This window comes from Hippocampus comes, unplaced genomic scaffold (assembly GCF_001891065.2).
Source record: "Hippocampus comes isolate QL1 unplaced genomic scaffold, H_comes_QL1_v1.1 scaffold257, whole genome shotgun sequence".
NCBI classification, from domain to species: Eukaryota; Metazoa; Chordata; class Actinopteri; order Syngnathiformes; family Syngnathidae; genus Hippocampus; species Hippocampus comes.
Genome location: NW_017804972.1, coordinates 290,372 through 314,221, shown reverse-complemented (window position 1 = coordinate 314,221; position 23,850 = coordinate 290,372). Strand labels below are relative to the sequence as shown.

General features: G+C 40.8%; 1 protein-coding gene across 5 annotated transcripts; it reads left to right on the top strand.

Moving 5' to 3' along the window:
- Positions 1-18,416, top strand: LOC109529049 (calcium-binding mitochondrial carrier protein SCaMC-3-like). 5 transcript variants are annotated; one of them, XM_019892201.1, is made up of 10 exons: positions 1-487; positions 4,722-4,845; positions 5,199-5,286; positions 6,306-6,417; positions 7,721-7,879; positions 9,344-9,496; positions 9,662-9,775; positions 14,421-14,588; positions 16,367-16,517; positions 16,602-18,416. In XM_019892201.1, the coding sequence occupies exons 1-10, from the start codon at positions 275-277 to the stop codon at positions 16,781-16,783; spliced, it is 1,464 nt and encodes a 487-aa protein (XP_019747760.1). In that variant the 5' UTR covers positions 1-274; the 3' UTR covers positions 16,784-18,416. The 5 variants fall into 5 exon arrangements, with proteins under 5 accessions (XP_019747760.1, XP_019747783.1, XP_019747787.1 ...); XM_019892224.1 differs by lacking the exons at positions 1-487; positions 4,722-4,845 and having other exon boundaries at positions 7,755-7,879; XM_019892228.1 differs by lacking the exons at positions 1-487; positions 4,722-4,845; positions 5,199-5,286 and adding an exon at positions 6,113-6,210 and having other exon boundaries at positions 7,755-7,879.
- Positions 18,417-23,850: the final 5,434 nt, after the last annotated feature.

Genomic DNA, 23,850 nt, shown 5'->3' with positions numbered 1-23,850 from the left:
AAGCGTGCGCAGTTTCTTGGCATACACTAAACATCTTTTTGATCAACTGAGGTTCGGTGATCACTCCAGCAACAAAAGAAACGCCGCATCCACACTTCCATGACTAATCCCCTGCGCACGAGCAACGCGCACCCCACGCGTACCTCGTCCGTTTGTTCCCATTTGTGGTCAAGTACTGCTGCGGTCTCCGTGGATACACAGCGTGCTAAAGTGTTATATAAGGCGACATATTCTTTTCAGACCAGACAGGGAAACCGTTCGCGTTCTCAGCTTCATGGGCGAAGAAGACAAGGATCTGTTCGACCGACCTCAACGCGGAACAATCGAAGTGAAGTCAGAACACGGCACGTCTGCGGAGCAAGAACGCCAAAGGAGATATGCGGATCTGTTCGAGCAACTGGACCTGAATAGAGATGGCAGGGTTGACATTAGCGAATTGCGAATTGGACTGGCTGCTCGAGGTTTACACCAAGGAGAGGCTGAAGAGGTGAGAACACGTCAACTGGAACAGGCTCTCGTATTCGTATTCAAAGGTGCACACCGTACAGTAATTAATTTGTATGCAAACTCAGCAGTTATTACGCAACACCAAAAGGTGTTATCAAATACTGATATTTGAATAGACTTAAGGTACAGCCCATTCGGTTCATAATCAACCCAATCATTTCAATTTGAACCCCTGACTGAACCACTATCTCTTAACTGAAGACGTTGCTGTCGATTAAACCAGAGTATATGTTATAGAATTCATCAATAATAACAACACTGGATAATGGTTGTGCAAAAATTAATCGATACAGGGGAAGAAATATCAACTATCCCAATCTCTATGAAAGTGCAGAGGGGAACATCTGGAAGAAACATACTGTAGTATACAAACGTCAACGCATTGAAAATTATGTCATATAAAAACACTGAAAACATAATTGTCTCTCATTTTCCAAAACAATTGTCATGCGTTCAATTAATGATTTTGTTGGTAATACAAAAAAAAAATAGCTACAACACACAACACCAGCCACAGTTATATGACAAATCAATATACTGTAGTGTTAGTTGTACATGAAATCAGAATCTAAGTTTGCTATAACGTGTTCTTCCTTTTAGAAATTTGTGATAAGAGAACTGAGCAACGTCACGTGTATTTTGGTGATATGTTTTGCTTTGTTTGCAATTTCTACCTGATGAACAAGACACTCCTGCCTGAGATGTTGCCTTAACTGTTTTGTGTGTCTCAATGATCCTAAGAGGGAAGTTACCAGGTTTTTATGGTCACGCACAGCACAGCTCAGAACCATTATTGAGATGACCAAAAATGGACACTGGATTCCAAGTCTCTATCTGAAGCCAATGGCATTCAACTGATGACCTCCACCGGCAGAGTTGATGTGGGTGCCACTCCTCATTGGCTTACCATTTAAAGGAGGGGCCAAGGGGATCAGGTACATTAGCGAGCTGCGTGGCGGTTCAAGGAGGGGATGTTGGCGGTCCGATCCCATACTACTTAAGGCTCTAGGGACGTGGAATGTCACCTCTCTGGCAGGGAAGGAGCCTGAGCTGGTGTGCAAGGTTGAAGCTTCAATGCAATACAGTCTGGTTTACCAAAACAAAACAGCTTGGGCTCTGGTAGCAGACCTCCTGAGAAGATGTGGACTTCTTACACACTGGAGTTGCCCTGGAGTTGATTTCCAATCATCATCGGATTGGGACACCTGTAGTGTAGATTTGTTGTATCTATTGTTATATTAGATTGCATTGCTGTGAATGTGAACTTTCATAAGGAAGGCAATGAGGCAATTAGTTTCAGAAATATCATTTTTCATTATTTATTATAAGTGCTTCTCCTTTTCACTTGCACAAACATAAGAACCCTGACCTCAGCAGGCAGCCAAATGTGCTTCTTGTCATACTAAAATTGAGCACCATCACCGCCCAAAACAGGGTATTGCCAATCGCAACCTCCGTATACATATTGACAAAGAGTAATTTGGTGGCTTGATGATGAAGTGGTGCCTCCACAAGTGGAAACACAATCAAATCATGATGGACACTCACTTTGGGAGAGATGTGCTGCTATGGAGCATCTAATCAAAACAAGGCATCAAACATTGTGCATATATGCAGGTGCCTTCGTCACATCTTGACTGGATTACTGGAATGCACTTTACTTTGGAGTCAGCCAATCCTCCATTAAGCGTCTTCAGTTGGTCCAAAATACTGCTGCTTGCCTCTTGACTGGTACTCGTAACTAGGAGCACATAACTCCTAATCTGGTATCCCTTTACTGTCTCCCTGTACATTTTAGCGTTCCCTACCTTACCTCTCTGAGCTCCTCAGGTCTCCAAACCAGACACTATTATGGCCCTTTTCCACCGCGGTTGTGCTCGTGTGAGTTGTGGGCCAGTGCCCAGGTGAGCACCAGTTCTTTCTTTTTCCACCACCGAAATTGGCTCTATATCTAGTTCTGGTACTCTAAACTGGTGCTGAAAATGACTTCAATTATTTATTGGGCCAGACTCTGGCACCAACTACGTCAGGAGCCAGGGAGTGGAGTTATCATCACCATCGCAGGTGTAGAGGAATAACTCACGGATATTTTGCACAAACTTCAGAGCGGTGAACTCCGGCACAAATATGTCCCACCAGAAGAGCGATGGCGGATATGCCCAGATAGCATGCAAACTCTGACTCACAGCCAGCCTCGTGATCATCTACAATGATTAAGAAAAATATACGTGTTTGCTGATTGCATGTCCCTGACGGTTCTGTACTGCACACCAGTATAATTGAGGCTATACCAAATTGACTAGCAGATGCTTGCAGTGCATTATTATTATTATTATTATTATTATTCATTCATTTATTTTCCAATCCGCTTTATCCTGACAAGGGTCGGGGTGGGGGGTGGGGTTGTTGGAGCCAATCCCAGCTGTCTTCGGGCAGTAGGCGGGGGACACCCTGAACCGGTTGCCAGCCAGTCGCGGGGCACACTGAGACGAACAACCATCTGTTCTCACACTCACACGTAGGGACAATTTGGAGTGTTCAATCAGCCTGCCATGCATGTTTTTGGAATGTGGGAGGAAACCGGAGTACCTGGAGAAAACCCACGCAGGCCCGGGGAGAATATGCAAATTCCGCATAGCGAGGCCGGAGCTGGGATTGAACCCGGTACCTCTGCACTGTGAGGTCGACGCGCTAACCATTGGACCACCAGGCCGCCCTATTATGTTATTATTATTATTATTAGTAGTAGTAGTAGTAGTAGTAGTAGTATTATCGCAAGCGCTCTTGGGTAAATGTCGACGTAAGCAGTGGCATTTGGATGCTTTACAATGGCATAATGACGTAGCTCTTATTTGGCCCTTTGCCGGTGGAAAAACCAAACACATTTTTTGTAAGTAGTTGTTCAGCACAAAGTAAGCATAGCACTGGCCCTGGCACAGATCAAGTACCAATTTTTTGGGGGGGCTGGAAATGGGGTATCAAAGGTACCGAGAACTGAGCGGAGGCTCAGAGGGGATCGAGCCTTTTCCGTTGCTGGTCCCTCTCTTTGAGATGACTTCCCGCTGAATTTTGGGCAAGCCCCCTCGCTGCCCATTTTTAAAACTGATCTTAAAACTCATTTTTATTCTTGGACTTTTGACTTGATTTTTAGTTTTGTTGTTTTTGTGCTTTCTACTGTCTTCATTATTAATTAATTGTTTAATGTTTGTTGCTTGTATGAATTATTTTTCCTCCATGTTTTGCTGTGGTTGTTCTAAAGTACTCTTTCAATATAGTTGAGTTGAGTTTGCATCCACTTTCATGCTAAGTATTTGCTGCTGTTCTTTGTTAAAATGTGTGACCTCAAATCCAGGAGAAACACATCAGCTTATTTCACTAGAGGGAGCTTGTGCCATCTTGTTGTTATGGGAGAGGAAGTGTGTTACTTTTGTTCAACCTATTCAGTATTTTGTTTCGGTTGTCCTCATTGTCCTGTTTTCCAAAGACAGAATGTAATGGAAACACGGTTTTAAAGCCTAACCTCATTCACGAACCTGTCGCCACATATTACACCAAGTTGGCTTACTGCACGAGAATCACCTTTATCGATAAACCCATATTGTGCATTCGTAGTCCTATTGATATTGTCTATTAAATGCAGATTTCTGTTTCTTGGAAGTTGTTAGTTCTTCTTTTTGTCTTGGTGTTTTTCTTGTTGGACCATTGTTTTAAATGGATATAACAAAACAGCCATGTTATGTTACACACAACTATGTAGAATCTACATGATAGATAAAGGATTAAACTTCCTTTACATTTTGTTGTTCGAGTCATTATTAGTCAATGTATTTCTTTATTCCGTCACGTTTGTGATGTCACTAATTTGAGTGTCTCGATGCACAAAACAAAGTTAACATCTGCGGGAAAAACAAGACATTCAAGTAACAGCAAATTTTTACATTCTATCTTTCATTTGGCTCTTTCTCCATTTGCTGTTCAAGAGGAGAAATTAAGTTTCCCAGGAGGTAAGATGGACTCTTATGGAAGGACAGTGTCTTCCACTCTCCTCCTCACTTCACCTGTTTATCTGTTGCACTCTTCACCATGTGACCACTGTCACTTCTTTGCTGTCTGTATACCCTGTATACACATTAAACAAGCAGAAAACAGGAAAATGCATCCCCTCATCTTTTCAATGACCTCAATTCCTGACAGCTTCAAATCTGCACCCACAGATAGTCCTGGAGAGTGACATCAATCAAGATGGCTTGCTGGACTTCCAAGAGTTCTCTCAGTACATGCAGGCTCATGAGAAGAGGCTATGGCTCATGTTCCATAAACTTGATCGGAACAATGACGGTATTGACCTATGAAACACAAGCCCATACACACACATTCATGCCTTCCTTTTCCAGCTATCTAAATAAAGCACTTGCTAAAATTAACTTGCTGTTAGTAAACAGTACCGGTACTTGGTGGCTCACCCTCACTATGCTTCACAACTTCATGATTGGTACAGTATATTACACAGGCAATATTGTATTTTATTTTACTGATCAATTGCAATGTAAAGGAGAAAAAGAAGCAATGCAAATTCCATTCATCGGAGAAGTCAAATATTGACAAAAACTTTAAATTGTACCTTAAAATATTGCAAAGATGAAACACATTTTACAAAGATAAGTTGTGTTTGGTTGTTGTGTTTTTTTAAGGTAAAATTGATGTGGGAGAGATCCAGCACTTGATGCACAAGCTTGGAGTTGAGGTCACCAAGGAGCAGGCCTCGAGAATACTGCAGAGGTAGAACAGAAGATTAAACAAAGATCATATGGTTCATTTATATCTTTTCTAGTGGCACCAACTGTACTTTTATAATTATTATTTTACATGAGGATAAGTGGTTCGGATTGGGTTCGGATTATGGCTCGATGAATTGATTTTATTTACAGTACTGTATTGGAAACAAACCTGTCATATTATGTACACATAACATTTTGAGAAAGCAGTACAGTGTAATACAACTGAATTTTAATTCCTGTACTGTGACCACTTTTGGTACGAGGCAGATCTATTCTCGTGGCAAGTAGCCGTTTTTTAAATTACTGGAATATTATTAGTTCTACGTCAACTTGATAAGTGAACATAAGGAGCTTCAATTCCCACAGCTGAATGAAGTAGTCCTTGCAACATGATCCGTCCTAGCAGGTTCTGTGTTGCTGCTTGCAAACACGGATATAATCACTTGTAGCAACCGTGTTCATTATTTTGACAGCCACTTGATTGTAGATTTTAAAGTACCTAACAATTGTCACAAGTAACGGTACAAGTTATGCTTAGCTTAAGACAAGCACAGGACCCAAAGACAGACACAATGAACTTAGTCCTGCTTTTTTGTCATAAAGAGGGACAGAGCAAGGAGGCAGGACCCAAAGACAGTCAGGGAAACTAAACCAAGGTGTAAGGAAGGCTGAGGGCAACAACAATGTAGCAGAGAATACAGCGGGGAAGATAGCTGACGAACTGGCAGCGAGTGGCTCTTTAGACTGGCCTTTGTGCTGTAGAGTGTGGCTGACGAGGTGAAGACTGGCAGGTGTGTCGGTGAGGCAGGTGCATTGATTGTGGAGACGCCCAGCCCACACTGAATTAAGGGAAAGGTGACCAGAACAGAACAGAGGGAGGGGCCACGCAGTGAAACGCTGAGGACAGACACAATGGATTCGAACGGTGCATAAAGCATGACAAATTGTGTAATACACAATATTACCTGAAAAGTAATGATTGTTTAATGTCCACCCACAACAAGTTTGTCCATTTTCCAGTATGGACAGGGATGGTACCATGACCATTGACTGGAAAGAATGGCGAGATCACTTCATGTTCAATCCTTTCCACAACATGGAAGAGATTGTCCACTACTGGAAGCACTCCCATGTGAGTAATCACATTTCTGAGATTCTATTGAAATCTTTATTTTGAAAATCGTCTGAGTGCTTCATGACTGTACTTTATGTCTGAGTCGCTATGCTTGCGGAACCCTTCTGGAATGCTGTCTCACCTCTAATTTGTTGGAATGGTTGTTGTTTAGTAGCATGCTGCATTGATTCAGAGCTCTTTCAATATATTTTTGTCAGGGCAGCCTGATGTGGTGGGTGTTTTGGTTTTGACTCCTTGTATCAAAGGCTTGGAAGAAATAACTTAAATATGTTGCGTAGACTTTGTTTGTAAAGCTGTTCTGTTGTTTTATTGTCCTGAGTTAAACACATACAGTATATAGGGCGTCGACAAACTGAGGCGGTCATCCTGTCAATTTGTACGGCTGTAACAAAGAGCATGCTGTAATAAAGATGTAACGGTAGATGCTGGCCCAAATGTAGCATATCATCTTACATTTTGGCCTCATTAGTTATGGTGGAATTCTCGTAGAGGGAACGTGACCATCAGGCAAGTGTAGATCACAGAAGTTGTAGTCTGTAAACTTTTCTCTGACCAATCACTGTTTTTAAGAAAAAATTGCTTTGATGTCTTGAAAATACCACACATTTATCCTTCATGGGTGTGAAGTTAGGGAAATAGACTTTTTTTTCATCGTATATACGTCAGATACACACTCTTCCTAATTATTGCAATACTAATACTAATTTATTTAGCTGCAGACTACAAAAATTTGAGTCTGATATGGTAAGATGCGTTTGAGACAAGAGAAGCATTTCAGCTTTGTTTCCAGATATTTACATCTGGATTTGCCGCACAACTTACAAGACAACATTTGTTTGAATTCACACATTTTTCATGCAAGCAAAAGTGCTGGAAGGGGCAGGCATTTTTGTTGCCCAGGTGTGTTCAATTACAGCGACAATGCAAACAATCAGTTTCAGATTTGGGTTTTGCCCTTGAAGACTACATTTCTACTTGTTAGAGGTGTAACCAACAGTAAAACCAGAGTGAGCAATTGTGAGGCTGAGAGAAGATGGGGAAAATCAATCAGAGCCATCTCACAAACATTGGAATTTCCCAAAGAAGAAATCACTTGTGTACTAACTAATAGACATCCAATCAGACATTTTTTCACGGAGTACCTTTGTGAAATACTTCTTCCCTCAGCCTCTACCAATCAAGCCTTGACGCCGATTGAGTACATACTGTAGCATGATTACATAGCAGTGATGCAAATTTAGCACAGTGTTCTGCACCCAAAATTAATTATGAAATTCATTAATCTCAAAACTATTGGAAGATGTTTGACATTGGGGAACATTTGACGGTGCCAGATGAGTTCTCAGAGAAGGAACGGCGATCCGGTCTGGTTTGGAGGCAGTTGGTTGCAGGAGCAATGGCAGGTGCTGTGTCCAGGACAGGAACTGCTCCTTTGGATCGCCTGAAAGTTTTCCTGCAGGTGAGTCCAATTGAAGATGTTTTTGTTTGTTTTGGCACCGAAATATAATTTAGTTTACCTGAAATGTGAAGTATGTTTAAAATGGTCACAATTCATTTGATACGATTTCCGGAAGTCCGTAATCATAGTGGATCCCACAAACGTAGACCAAGATAGATCGTTTGACCAAAATTTACTAAAGTACAAAGTAAGACCAACAAAGTACAAACAATGGCACTGGTAACAATGACCTAGGAGTAAATGAAATAAACAAAAAGCGCTTGCAATAGACAAGGGAGAAAACGCAAACATAAAATGCTTGTCTCAAAAGGACAAGAGAAATCCATCAATCCATCCATCTATCCATTTTCCACCGCTTATTCGGGGTCGGGTCGCGGGGGCAGCAGCTCTAGGAGGGAAGCCCAGACCTCCCTCTCCCAGCCACTTCTTCGAGCTCTTCCTGGCGGATCCCGAGGCGTTCCCAGGCCAGCTGGGTGACATTGTCTCTCCAGCGTGTCCTGGGTAGTCCCCGGGGTCTCCTGCCAGTGGGAAATGCCCGGAACACCTCACCAGGGAGGCGTCCAGGAGGCATCCTAATTAGATGCCCGAACCACCTCATCTGGCTCCTCTCGATGTGGAGGAGAAGCGGCTCTACACTGAGCCCCTCCCGGATGACCGAGCTTCTCACCTTATCTCTAAGGGAGAGCCCGGACACCGTTCGGAGAAAACTCATTTCGGCCGCTTGTATCCAGGATCTCGTTCTTTCGGTCACGACCCATAGCTCGTGACCATAGATGACAAGAGAAATCCAATTACAAAAATGAGTCTTTTGAAGGGAGGTGATGATCAGGAGTGGAGCTGGAGGACACGATCTCACCTTCTACCAAAAAAAAAAAAACCCCTAGACAGAACCATGACATCATTTGTATCACACAGGGGTTTGGATACGTTTTGCCCACCGGGCCTACGGATGCAGATATTTTTTTGTATACGGTGTATTCAGTTTGCTCTTACCTATGACATATTCCCATTCTGTGTGTTTGTTTCATTTATTATCACATGTTTGACACCCTTGGTAATTTAGTTTCCCAGCAGCTACTCTCATGGATTCAATGGCTGAATAGGTGGCAACATCCAGAAATTTCCTACAGGATACATTGTTATACTTTTCTATTTGTGAAATTTTGATAGACTTTTTTTATTCAAAGAAAATGCAATTGCTTATTGTAACAATCCTAGCTTAAAAAAATGGCACAAAACAAAATATCATCCAAAGCACAAGTCTCCAAAAGGTCAATCTTGCGAATTTACAACAAAAAATATGATAATTCCTCAATTCCCATCATTAAAAAAGCAACAACTTTTAGTGTTCTAAATGAGCACAAGTACGTGTCTTAGGGTATCCACATTCATGACGGAGTCTGTTTTCAAAATTAGCACAGGATATAATAAGACTGCTGGCCTGGTTTGTGCTTGTGTGTCAAGGTACACGGTTCTGTGTCTCATGGGAAAAATCTGTGGTCGGGGCTGAGAGGGATGATCCAAGAAGGAGGTGTTTTTTCACTCTGGAGGGGAAATGGCATCAATGTCCTCAAGATTGCCCCAGAATCTGCAATTAAGTTTATGGCCTATGAACAGGTCAGTGTCAAGAAGTCAACAGCTTGCGGGTGCCCCACAAAGGCTTATTTTCACAGACAACAAAGGGTTTTTGGTTTTTTTAAATGTAGGGGGACTTTGAAGCAAAAATTTCCTATCTCATATCTGCTATCATTCTCTCCTTCTCTTCCTCTTATTGTTCTTCAGATCAAGTGGCTGATCCGTGGCAGCAGGGAAGGGGAAAGTTTAAAAGTACAAGAAAGATTTCTTGCTGGTTCTTTGGCAGGAGCTACTGCCCAGACCATCATCTACCCTATGGAGGTTAAAACATGAAATTTAATATATTTATCGTTCTGCTTATTGAATATTCGAGCAAAAGTGATTGCACTCAATTGGTTTAAAATGAGTTGTCTATATTTCTGTGAATCAGTATAGAATTGCAACAAACCTGTTATCGCATTATTGTTTCTAAGAAAATAAATAGGGCCAATTGTTTAGTCGCAATATACCTGTTCAGTGCCATGAAAAAGTATTGTTCTTATTTTTTTGTATAGTCTCCCCCACTTCAACATTTAGGGTAAAACAAATATAAATATCAGAAAACCGATAAGCTAAATAAACATAAAATGCATTTTTTAAAATGCTGATTTTATTTATTCAGGGGAAAAAATACAAATCATATGTACCTGGCCCTTTTTGAAAAACTATGTGCCCTCTAACCCTAATAATTGGCTTGGCCACCCACAGTCGAAACAACTGAAATCGTGCGTTTTCTAGAACAGACAAGTCTTTCAGATCTCTGTGGAGATATTTTGGCTTACTCTTCCTTGCACAATTGCTTTAATTCAGCAACCGTGGAGAGTTTTCGAGCAAATACAGCCTTTTAAGGTAATGACGCAGCAAATCCTGGACTTTGACTTGACCACTTCACAACCTTCATTTTGTGTGTGAGTGTGTGTGTTTTACACCATTCAGAAGTTCACTTGCTGGCGTGTTTTGGAAATTTGTCCCGGCTGCAGAACCCAAGTGGACTTGAGTCTGAGGTCACAAACTTAATGGCGAACATTCTCCCTCATGATTTTCTGGTCAATCGTGGAATTCCAATTGGCTGGCAACCAGTTCAGGGTGTCCCCCGCCTACGGCCCGAAGTCAGCTGGGATAGGCTCCAGCATGCCCCGCGGGTCGCGGGGCAAGGGTCTTGTGAGGATAAGCGGATCAGAAAATAAATGGATGGGGTAGAATTCCTAGCTCCATCAATCACAGCAAGTCATCCAGATTCTGATGGAGAAAGCAGCCCCGGATTATCACACCACCACCACCATGTTTATGATGTCCTTTTTCAGAAATGTTATTTTAGCTTAACGCCAAATGTCACTAGACCTTCCCAAAAAGTTCAAGCTGTGGTTTTCGCCTTGGATGTATTTTTTTTTGTCCAGTCATTTCCTTCTTGTTGAGTCATGAACACCGACCTTAAATAAGGGAGGCCTGCACATCTTTAGATGTTGAACCGGATTTCGATATGACCTCCCTGATATGTCTGTGCTGTGCTCTTGGGATAATTCCTGCAGGCTGCCTACTCCTAGGAAGGATAAGGGGACTCAATGTGGTTCGCGGGAGTCCTAAAGGTTGAAGGAATGATTTTGTTACCATTTCCAGATTGATAGATTCACGTTATTTCCCGTCTGTTCTTGAATGTCTTTGGATTGTGACATTTTGTTGTAGCTTTTTTAGATCTTTTGGATGATTTCATTCTGTTAGACAGGTTCTATCTAGGTGATTTATTGTACAGGTCAGTGTGTAATCCGGTTTGGGTATGGTCAGTAAAAATGAGCTTTCCCAAAAATATGATTAGCCACAGTTCGTTCATGATTTAACAAGTAATTGTTCACACAGGGCCAGTTAGCTTTGATTAGTGTTTTTCTCTTGAATAAATTAACCCTTTCAGGGGCAGCGGTTACTATAGTGGACAGTTTATCATGTTATCAAGTTACAGGGTGCTTGAAAGGGTAAAAAATTAATGAGAGACCAATATGCTTTTTTTAGGGCCAATCATTAGTAGTAAGAGATGCCGATAACTGATATTAGAAGTTGATATTCATTTTCAGAAAAAAATCGGAGGAAAAAATTAATGGCATGAATAATAAGAACTCCGACACATGACTTTGTGTAAATATATTTAAGCACGTTTATTCAAAAGCTTTTGTGTTTTGCAGAATGTTAAGGGCTTTTTTAGACTGAAACAGACATCTTTGTTTCCGAATTCGAACAAAAAGTGCAGGGAGCTCCAAGGATCGGTAGCATGACGGAGTTAAATGAGAACATAAACAAATAAATATCCCCTTAAATTTTACTACAGTAAATAGTCTTCCAAAAATTCAATACAACTGAAATGTTCATCTTTCAAGTAAAGTCTGTAAGTCTTATCTTTGTAAATTTGTAACATATCTGCTCACTGTACCGTCACCACACGCAATATTTTTTACTCTGCCCGTACATGAGTCTTGAGGCCCGATCTCAATACCCACACTTCCACCCTTGTGGCCCTCAATTACGCATTCCAATTCTTCAATTCCGCTTTGTCGGTCTGCCCGTTTTCGTCCTTGTTCCGCACTTCGACTGAGCCCGCATTCATAACCCCTCAGCCGAAGTGTATTACACACAAGTCATTACGAATTTGACCTAACTAGCGAGAAACGGGCAACGATTGGCAGAATTCCTGTGCCTGTACCTAAGAATATCACTGAAATATTGACTGCTTTATTGTAAAAGCAGTCAATAAATTTCAATGGATATTTGATACCACCCGTACCAAATGGCACGTACCCTATATAAGTCACTATATAGGTAATAGTGTGGAGCAGTGGTTCTTAACCTTTTTAGAGGTTAATTAAGAACCCAACCAGTTCATATGCAAATGGTGGGATTTTGCCCCAAAATATGGAACCATGCAAGTAAAATTTTTAACTACTCACTTATTTATGTTCAGTAAATTAGCTTTTTTTGTTGTTTTCATTATGTTTGACTATTCTTTGCTGCTTTCAAACATCTTCTGCAAACTTCAGCCAATTTATCATAAATACAATGAAAATTAGTTGAAATGTAAATATCATTGGCATACGGTAGAATTATTTTACCTTCAAACTGATCAGATTGTTTATTTTTTTCCTCTTCATTTTTGCATACCTCCATAGATCAGTTTGCTACACAGTCTTATTTGGATGTAAGAATGACATACTTTCAATGAGCCTGCTAGTCGGGGGATCTCCAACACCCCACATGTCATTGCAATGACTCTTTTGACCAGTGTCACTGATAAAACCAATATCAGCCATCTGTCAGAGATGGGGCCCACCTGCCAGCGCTGCTCAACACACGATGAGCAGGGGAGGTGAAAGGGGGGGTCAGGCAAGGGCAGGGGAAGGGAGTGTCTGGCACAAGCAGATCGCAAATTCATGAATGTGGGGAAACACTTTTTTTTCTCGTCCCTTTCCGGGCGTCCAGGCCAGTCTGTACCTGATACTGGGGCATTGCTCTTTAATACTGGGGAACGTGCCCCAGCAAAAGTGGACTGGCGACACCCCTGTCCAACCATAATTTCATTTTATATGACTTAATTTTCAAATATGCAAAGAAAGAAGTTTTTCGTTTGTGTATTGACATCCGTGAATACACAATTTAGCCAATATTATAATAAAATTGATAACATTAATTTGTTATTGTTCATTGATGCATAGTTGCTGAAACAATATATGCATTAAAATTAATTTGTTTTTGTTCAATGATGCATAGTTGCTGAAACAATATATGTTCAATGCAAAGTTTGTTTAAAATAAAAACAATCTTTTAAATACTGTATATTATTATAATTTCATCGTGACTTACCCGTGAATTCATTTTGTTATTTTGGAAAAAAAAAAAATACTGCTGGATTTTTCAGGGGACCTAGCGAGGTGGGCATGAGTGTCAGATTAACACAAAGGGTCGATGCCAAAAATACCCAAAATGCCAAATATTGGGCGGGCTAATAAGTTGTCTATCACTAAATGAAATCACCATTTGAAAACTGAATTTTTTTGCTTGATTTATTAGTCAGGTGTCCAGACGAAGTCCGGACGGAATGAGGATTCCAAAAGCGTGGACAGATATAAGAGGTTTTGATCACAAAAATATTTATTAACAAAAACGCAAGACTGACAAAGTACACCGAAGAATGCTGGTAACAAGGAAAGAGGAAAAGGCTCGAACTGACAAGGTCCCAACACAGACGAGGTGGATAGTGAATCCCAAAAATGCAGACTCAGATAAATGGCGATACAAAAATATTTATTAACAAAAACGCAAGACCAACAAATTACAACGAAGGATGCTGGTAACAGGAAACCAGGAAAAGGCGAGAGCAATCCAAAAGGCAAGGAACGAGATAAATGAAAATTGCTTGTCAATTTAAAGGACATGAAAATCTAATACATGAAGAACATAAACAGAGAATACATAACAAGGAAAATACAAGAACAAAATTACTACGAACTAACGAGGCAAGGCTGTAAGGCAAAAATGTCAAGAACATCTAGAGAATGAAGTACAGTATTTGGGGACAGAGTCATGAGCAAGGCAAACAATCCGACAGCCAGTTGTCGGCGTGGTATGGCTTTTAAAGCAGAGGTCACGAGACAGGTGCGACCCGTGAGGGAACACCCACTCTATAGCTAGAGACTGAAGAAACAAAGCAAAACAGATATTTTCATCATGACATTTTCTTTGTTTATTGATACAGTATTTACATTTTAAAATCTGAAACATTATAGTGGGGGAAACTATGCAAAATGTAAACATTTGAGAAAAGGGCAATTACTTTAATTCACTGCACTGTCCCAGCATCACCGTTTGACAAATGTGATTCATCACCATGTAGTTAAGATTTATTTTGTTAATCAGTTTTTTTTCCTTCTTCTTCTCTATCCGGTAGGTGCTTAAAACTCGTCTCACATTAAGGACAACGGGACAATACGCAGGTATGGCTGACTGCGCCAGACAGATCCTGAGAAGGGAGGGAGTCCGGGCTTTTTACAGGGGCTACCTGCCAAATACGATTGGCATTATCCCCTACGCTGGTATCGACCTAGCTGTGTATGAGGTTAGTGCAGATGAGTCATCAATGAGTCTAAGGTCAACCTTGGTCTTAACTAAGGTGAAACCTCCAAAGTCAAATTCTCCAGAGGCATCAATTTGGAGCGCAACCAAACTTTTTGGGATGAGTAACATGAAGGTTGAACTGTCATCATGCGCAACATCACACAAGGCAGGCAGTATGCATTATCTCTAAGACTTAAGCAAATTTTATTCGACTTAAACTTGGCATCCAGTAGAGTAAGAGATAGTTTTCTGTTTTCTGTGATGCAGACACTCAAGGGTTATCAGTGGTGGCAAACAGACAAAATTATATCTACCGCTAAGAGCAGTCTAACTGTACGTATGGGTGCAGTTTTCTTTCTCCTGATGTTTGGCTCGCACAGGTAGACTTGGGCGTAACAGGGCGCATGCGCCATTGAGGGATGAAAGAAGCATTTTCCGCAGTCAATCATGGCGATATTCCTCTTTGACATTAAAATCAGCACGGTCCAGTCTCACGCCGGTTTGACATTGCAGAAAGAAAAAGAGTCGCTGGGGTCCTTGCATGACATTGGCACATAAACTGCAAGCTCTCTCCTTGTAGATGATGTAGTCAGCCGCATTTGTGACATGGGCAAATTGGAGACCATCTTGCAGCCACGACGTTTGCGTCCATGTGTGAACCCGCTAGCCCCCCCCCCCCTCCTTCCCGAGCCCCTCCCATTAGTGGTGCTGCACAGTTAGGCAGTGCTATTAAGATACTGATTATACAATAAATTGATTTATACAATGATTGTGCCACATGGTTATATTTACGAATGAAATAGATGACATCTACCACACAAGTGGTCAGAGTGCCCAATCTGTCTGCCTGCACATAGATCAAATCCACCCAAATCAGGTTACACCACCTGCGCTGCAAAACACACCTATTAGCGATTCTCTAGTCAACTTTATAATCACCAAAATACGAGACACGCCAGGGTGTCAGGTTCTGAACCAAACCAAATGCTTTGGATTCCAGAAATGCAGGCTCAGACAAAGACAAAAATATTTATTACAGAAAAGTGCACCCCGCAAAGTACAAACTGAAATCGCTGGTCACAGGGAGCCAGGAAAAAAAACAACGCATCAAACAAAAAACAAGGCAAGGTACAAGAGAACACCGAGAATACACAAACGAAATATCAAAAGTCCAATAACGCGAAACCAAAGCTCAAGATCGATAAAAAGGAAAACTGAAAATACTTGTAGTTTTATGACAAAACGAGAGCGACTATGAAAAATATCGAACGGTCTTTAATACAACACTTGAAGCACAACAGTGACTTGGCAACTTGGCAGTCCTTAAATACATGGCAAGGCTTGATGGGCCTGCTGAAGGGAAACACCCATCATTCCAGCTGCAGCTGAACCACAATCAAAACAGGCAGAACATGACACGGGTTACGGCAGCCGCGTCACACAGCACGCACAGCGACACATAACGCGTCTACTAAATTCACAAACACGCTAAATAGAGATGCGTCTGTTCTTATGCCAAGCCCTACTATTAAAACGTTACTGCAAATATTTTGAAACTTGGAGTTATACCTGTTTTGATACAAGTAGTTTAAAATATGGACAAATTGCACAATTATCAACATCTTGGAATATCCAAGAGAGGGTATTTAACTTTGGAAGTTCCACTGTAATTGAATGTTTTAGTGCATGTGTACCAGTAGTTATATTTTAATGCACATTTGTCATCCTCCAATGCCCTTTGTTATTATCTTCACCTTTTTATTTGTCATTTTTTTTCAGACTCTTAAGAACGCCTGGCTTCAGAGGTACTGTTTAGACTCTGCAGATCCGGGTGTTTTGGTGCTACTGGGCTGTGGTACTGTTTCCAGCACCTGTGGGCAGCTAGCATCATATCCACTCGCTCTCATTCGGACACGAATGCAAGCGCAAGGTGAGACAAGCTGCACGTTCTTATGAAGCAAACGAGTGTGCTTGACATGCGAGACTGAGACGCCAATTATTGTGTTTCTTTCAGCCAGCACGGAGGGTAAACCAAAACTGACCATGGTGGGCCAGTTCAAATACATCTTATCCAACGAAGGTGTGTCTGGTCTGTACCGTGGCATAACACCCAATTTTCTCAAAGTCATTCCTGCTGTTAGCATCTCTTATGTGGTGTATGAGCACATGAAGAAATTCCTTGGGGTGGCACACTAACAAACAAGAACGACAAATGAGGTTGCCCAAACTATAAAAGATAAAGAAAACACAGACTTAACCTATGAGACAGAGGAGATGAGAAAATAGTTATTTCACTGAAACTAAACATTTATTTTTTTTTTTTTTGCATTGCTTCTTTTGGCTACATACTAAAAAAAAAAACAAAAAAAAAAAAAGAGAGAAATATAGCATGATAACAGGGCAACAAGTTAAGAATGTACTTTATGCTGCTTTTTAGTTGCCCTCAAAGTATTTTCGCTATCCCCATTTTCTACATTTTAAGCTTCAATGATAAGTGATGCAATTTTGATATTTTTTTGATCATGAACTGTTGGTCAGATGCTTTCCCCTGTGTTCACAACTGCTCCAACTTTTGTTCCACTATGAAACACCGTTTTGTGTTTGATAAAATGTTTGCAGCGACATAACAGCGACAAATCAATCTGGGTTTTCTTGTACTCTTATCATAATTTATGATCATACAGAGCTATTTTCAATAGTTTATTCCTTTTAATGAACTTTTTTTCCCCACCAAAAATGTGAAGTAAAGATATATTTATCATCGTAAGATCTTTTTAAACAAATGCATGAATCAAGACTGCTGATACATCCCCAATGGCAAAGAAAAGTTCTCTTAAATTTGTTTACATTTGATGAAACACATGTAACATCCTCTGCATTGCTATTGTTATTTTCTGTTATACAAGCCTACTTGATGAATGCTTGTCTCCAATGGGGCCTTTCACGCATGACATGTGTAAAGCATGAATGCATGTTATTGTTGTGCAGCCAGCTAGTTTAGGTGTGGGTGAATAATTTATTCCATATATTTTAAAATACGAAAGTGTTTGATTGTGTGTATGTATAAATGCTTGTTTATAATGGCTACGATTACTGTACAGTCAACCCTCAAAAGTTGATCACAACTCACTGGTTCCATTACATGTAAAGTGACTTTTATACCTTCATGAACTACAGACAGTCATTTAACATTCAACGTTCTAACCTGTTCTAAAAGTATCAATACAAATTACCCTCCAATAAAACTAAGACAAAGTAAAACTACTCAAACATTAATTAAAGAAGCTTGACACAAACATAGTCGGAAAGGAAGGTGCCTGCGGAGTGATGCTGTTCTCAGAGGTATTTTTTAGGTGCTGATGGAGTGAAGTGCATAATAATCTCACCCATCACATTTTTGTGAATATTTTATTAGTGCTTTTCATGGATATCAATGAAGAACCACTTTTCCACAATGTGAATCAGTCAGTGGAGCTACTGGAATGTTTGACTTTTGAGATTCCACTGTATAACATGATACAGTAGTTTTGACAACACATCAATACCGACTGAACATGCATGGGCACTTTAAATGTGTCCATAATGTAAATTTGGTTGTACTGTACTTCTATAATTGGGCTTGTAACCATCAATATACCACCAAGGTCACATTTAAAAATGTATTTGCACAAGTCATCTTGGAAGCTGCATTATTCTGGTTTACTCAGGGCCATGTAAAAGTGTGCAAAAATTACATTTTAGATATGCTCTTTGCAAAAAATGTTTCAAATTCCATACCTAATATGATCCCCATGTAATTTGGGTTCACTCCCACAAACATGTTAACTTATAAAAATAAGATTTTGATTGATTTGCACTTTGTGGATCACATATTGTTCAATCCATATACAAAATTGACAACAGTGAATGTAACTGCTCCATTAAACACAATCTACTTGCTTTACATGTACCTTTACCTGTTAAATGACAATAAAATTTGATGTCATGTAATATATGAATGATGTGATGATTTATTGTTGTATGCAACAGTTTACCATATGAATTTGCACATCATATACAGTAATTTCCTGTATCGAGTCTTGCTTAGTGGGCGGCATGGGTTAGCACATCCGCTTCACAGTGCAGAAATCATAGGTTCGAATCCACCTCCGGCCTTCCTGCGTGCAGTTTGCATGTTCTCCCCTGTCTGTGCTTGTGTGGGTTTTCTCCGGGTACTCCGCTTTCCTCGCACATTCAAAAAATATGCGTAGTAGGTTAATGGAACGCTCTAAATTTTACCCAGGTGTGATTGTGAGCGCTCATTGTTGTTTGTCTATGTATACCCTGCAATTGGCTGGTAACCAGTTCAGGAATTCCCCTGCTACCACCCGAAGACAGCTGGGATAGGGTCAGCACGCCCGCAACGCTTGTGAGGATAAGTGGTTTGGAAAGTGGGTGGATTTGTAGTTCGTGGATGTCATTATTTTTTTGTGTACCTTCTTTGATATATGCATTCTTCACACAGGAATGGAATGAGACATTGTTCAAACTGGTCCATTTTCAGAGGTGCTTCAGCCTACTTTTTACTTCTACTCCTCACATTTTCATGCAAATATCCGTACTCCTCACTCCTTACAATTTAAAAAAAGCATTGTTCTAGTTCATTTTGAATTGTGCTCATTCCGTCCCGTCATTGTCAAAAAATAAAAAATCTATCCGGATAAATAAGAAAAAGTAAGGTTTATTGTGGTTGATTCGATGAGAGGGTGTCCCGGTGGGCCAGTGGTTAGCACGTCGACCTCACAGTGCAGAGGTAATTCCAACTCGAGCTCCAGCCTCCCTGTGTGGAGTTTGCATGTTCTCTCCGGGCCTGCGTGGGTTTTGTCCGGGTAGTTCGGTTTCCTCCCACATTCCAAAAACATGCATGGCAGGCTGATTGAACACACTAAATTGTCCCTAGGTGTGAGTGTGAGCGTGGATGGTTGTTCGTCTCTGTGCGCCCTGCGACTGGCTGGCAACCAGTTCAGGGTCTCCCCCGCTTACTGCCCAAAGACTGCTGGGATCGGCTCCAGCTCTCCCCACCACCCTTGTGAGGATAAGCGGATCGGAAAATTAATGGATGGATTGGATGAGAAGTATACTATACCATTCCAACACCCTATTTGTTTTTTCGCAAGTCACCATATCTGCATTGACACAAATCAACTAACAAATCCAAGACAAATTGTGACACTTAGACTTAGACAGTGGTCCCAATTTTTTTTCTGCCACGGACCGGTTCATTGGTCTGACTGAGTTTATATAAACCGGCAACCATCCGTTGACGAGAGAACAAAAATGGTCCGTTTATGCGCTCTATTTTTATCTTTTGGTCCCTCAAACAACTGTTGGCCTGAATGTGAACGATGTTTCACCATGCATCCCCGAGGCATTTCGACGAATAACTCGATAACAGTGCCAAAGAGCAGTTAACTGGACAATCAACAATGCAGTTCAATGGCTGACTGGTGACTCAGCATTCTTTAAATGACATCACTCACCGAAGATTGCCGAACTAAAGCATTTTCATTGTGTCAGGTTCATCAATAAGACATTCAGAAATAAAACACAAGGAGGAGACAGGAGACTCAATTCTGGTACCAGGGGAACAAGGAGAAGCATTAGGTTTCAGTTCTCTGCACGTCATCCAAGGATCTCCCCGCTCGCCCTCTCAATGGGAACCTAATACATGGGTGTGTCCAACCTAAAGGGTGAGGGCTGTTGAAGACACACTGAACTTGTTTGACGATGTGTGTGTGTGTGTGTGTGTGTGTGTGTGTGTGTGAGTGAAAATTATGTACATGTGTGCAATCATTACGAAAACACCAAGTTCAGGCATGAGGATTTCAGAAATGACCAGAACCATTTTTCGGTTCCGTTGGATAACACAATGGGAAACCACGGTAACTAATGTTGGGTTCCACAAACGTTCATCATGGGAACCCATTTTTCTATTTAGAATGATATCCATAATCAAGAATTCTGATACTCAAAAGTATAATATTTAAAGGGTAAATGCATTAACAATGAGCATTACATCAACAGCTGTGTACTCCAGGTTTATTTAAAAAAAATAAATGGATCAAAATATGTTGTTTAACACTTTTATTATACTCATATGGCATCATGAATACAGCATACCACAAAATCTGACTATTTTTTCCAGTCTCACACTGCAAAGATTAACTTACTGGTTATCATTAATATATTAATTACTATGAAATACTATGGCCATCGGTAACACATACGTGTACGCAATACTCCAGTCCTGGCTATATACCATGGGCCAAAAGTAAACCTGACACGGCTAACATGATTATGTGTGTGTACTATTTATGTAACATAATATCAATGGCTACTCCCCCCCTTTATTAATACAAAAGCCTGTAATAGAAATTGAATGATTAAAATCATGTGATGACTCTTTAAAAAAAAAAAAAAAAAAAAGACCTTATTACTATATATAGACATATAGTATTGATTATGGCTTGACGTCCTCTTTGCAACCCCAAGACGATGCACTGTATATTTGTAAATTGAGGGGTTCGTAGTTTTTGAATGGATGGCTCTACATTATGAATGGGCGAAAGGAGAGATGGACTTCGTTTGAATGCAGCTTTTATTTTTCCAACATCTGCACCCCCAAACGAACGAACGAGAACACACCTCCTTCCGGCTACTCAAACACTACTGCTTTCCTTCAGCCAATCAGACAATATCAACATAAACTTGTTTCAGCAATTATTAAACAGAATATAATTTAGGTAATCCTAACACGAAAGAATATAATGCTCAAACGTCAAATGACAATAATTAACAATTTAACAAAAGCTTACATATTTTTCATAGCGATTAGCCTTTAGATCAGTGGTTCTTAACCTTGTTAGAGATACCGAACCCACCCGGTTCATATGCAGATTCACGGAACCCTTAGTGAGAAATAAAGATAGGATACGAGAAGTGTTCCTTCAGTTTTGCCGGTGCGAGACGGGAGTTGCTCAACTTAGCACTCATGCAGATAGGACGCTGTCAATCATGCCGATAGGACGCTGAGTTCCATCATGTTCCATGATGCATGTGAATCCATGTTGTACATATTCGTCTGACCACTATCTTTTTTTGCTTGACATAGCATGTGTTAAAATACATTGAGATTTAAAATCACACGACGTACTATCACAATAGTCATGTTGACTACTGAGCAAACTAAATTTCCAGAAGCACTGATTGGACAAGCAATGTAAGGTGATCATCTGCAGCCAGTGATGATCAAGCGGGCGTGTCATAACTAAATGACATGTTGAGTTGGGTGTGCCTTCACCTGCATGGCAGAGGCTCTGTCGAACCCCTCAGACTGATTCACCAAACCCCTGGGGTTCGATCGAACCAAAGTTAAGAACCACTGCTTTAGATCTAATGACCAACTTCAATACTTGTCTCTGAATCGTGCCTCCCGTCGAATCTGTCATGTTTTGTGCATACATCACATGTGATCTTCGTGATCCGCCCTTCTTCAGATGATTCCAATGAAAAATCTGATTGGCATTCCCATTTCTTAAATGTCGTAATACACCTCTGTTTTTTTTTCGCCGCCATCTCACTCGGTCATCCGCGCGCTTTCTCAGCGTGCAGACTAAACTAGCAACCCGCATGCGCACATAACGTTATCTGTTCCGCCCCCCTCGCCCCTCACCACTAAAAAAACCCACAAAAGTAGATTAGAAGAAAAACACTCAAACACCACACCACAAACACACCTACAGGCACAGTGAAATCGCATTGATCACACAGGAGAGATTCGATCGCGTACAGTCAACTAGTGCGCGGTGATTTTTTATGGGAAACGATTTTTCTGTACAGTGAAAATGATCCCACAGAAACGACACACTACCGGAAACAATTGTTTCCGTGAAATCCTCAGGCCTGAAGTTGCAGCTGGTGTTGACAGCTCCATCCACGACCGACCTTGCTCTTGTTTTGTCTTAATACTTATCTCTTTCCAACCACTTCCTCGGGAAGGTGGTTGCGTCCCTCAACTGCCACCCAGTGCACCAAGCATTCTCACATTATAAATGTCAGCATATCTTCATTAAAAGCATTATATTTTTATTAAAAGCATAAGCATTCTTCATTCCAAGCATAATCAATTTATCATTGCAGGCATAAGCGTTCTTCATTGCAAGCATAATCAATTTACCATTAATAATATGCAAATGTATGATAACTAAAAACAATCAACCTAACACATTGTTCAGCGTGTTGCTATGGGTCTAATAATTAACCTGGGCAGGTTGCGTTAGAAATCTAACCAAAGTATGTTTGAAACAGTTTCTGCCATATTACTCAAAACATGTTTGGCCAAGTTTACTTCACACTTGACCTTTACGAGAATCATTATGGGTGGAGCTTACTGATACAACAGTTTTTTTGTTTGTTTTTTTAACTCAGCACCAGCCAGTCCAGTTTAGGACCAGGGCTTGGGACCCATCCATATACCTGATGCAGCCGCAAATCTACAAGTCCTCTATGTCTTTTTGATTCAGAGTCCTCTTAAGATGCTTTTCTGCATGTCTTTTTGTCACTTTGGGAGAATGAGGCTCCTGCACCCTCTGATGCATTACTCTTGATCTTGTGAATCACTCAAAAGTAAGAGTGCACTTTCTTGCCATCGCATTAGTGTGTTGGTGGGAAATGAAAAGAGAAAATGGTCACGTCACGCAACTATTTTTGCTACAGTATCTTGAGACACACAAGTCTCTGCTTTAAATCCACCATGTGCCTGCTGAACACCGAACAATGCAACCAAACCTGTTTGAACTTTCACTCTTGGGTAGGGTTCACCAATCAGCTTTCATGAGCATATGGAACCGCGGGTCCAAATGTAAATGAGCTTTCACACACACAATAAATACGTTTACAGGTTTGAAGCTAGCCATTGATAGCTAGCTCGAGACTCAGCCGACATACAAACACCACAGATGGGCGCAGCAGTAAATTTTGCCAGTCCGTCATTCGGTGTTATTTCAAGACAAACCAAAACTGTTATCGCCAGTCCATCACCATGTCATTATTTTAAACGGGCTCCCATTAACTCTAAATTACAGTTTGTGACTACTATTTTAGGACTGTCAGCAAATTTCACCACACTGTCGAACACTATCAGAAGCACACACCGACATTTTAAAAGAAATTGATCAGGTTTGGTCAGACAGAGTTTCCGTCTGAGAGCAAGAATGCGTATCTGC

Bases quoted from the DNA above. Each gene is read 5' to 3' on its own strand.
- LOC109529049 (XM_019892201.1), top strand. From the start codon at position 275: ATGGGCGAAGAAGACAAGGATCTGTTCGACCGACCTCAACGCGGAACA. The intron at 4,846-5,198 runs GTATTGACCTAT...TGTTTTTTTAAG, and splicing joins ACTTGATCGGAACAATGACG to GTAAAATTGATGTGGGAGAG. The intron at 9,776-14,420 runs GTTAAAACATGA...TCTATCCGGTAG, and splicing joins CCATCATCTACCCTATGGAG to GTGCTTAAAACTCGTCTCAC.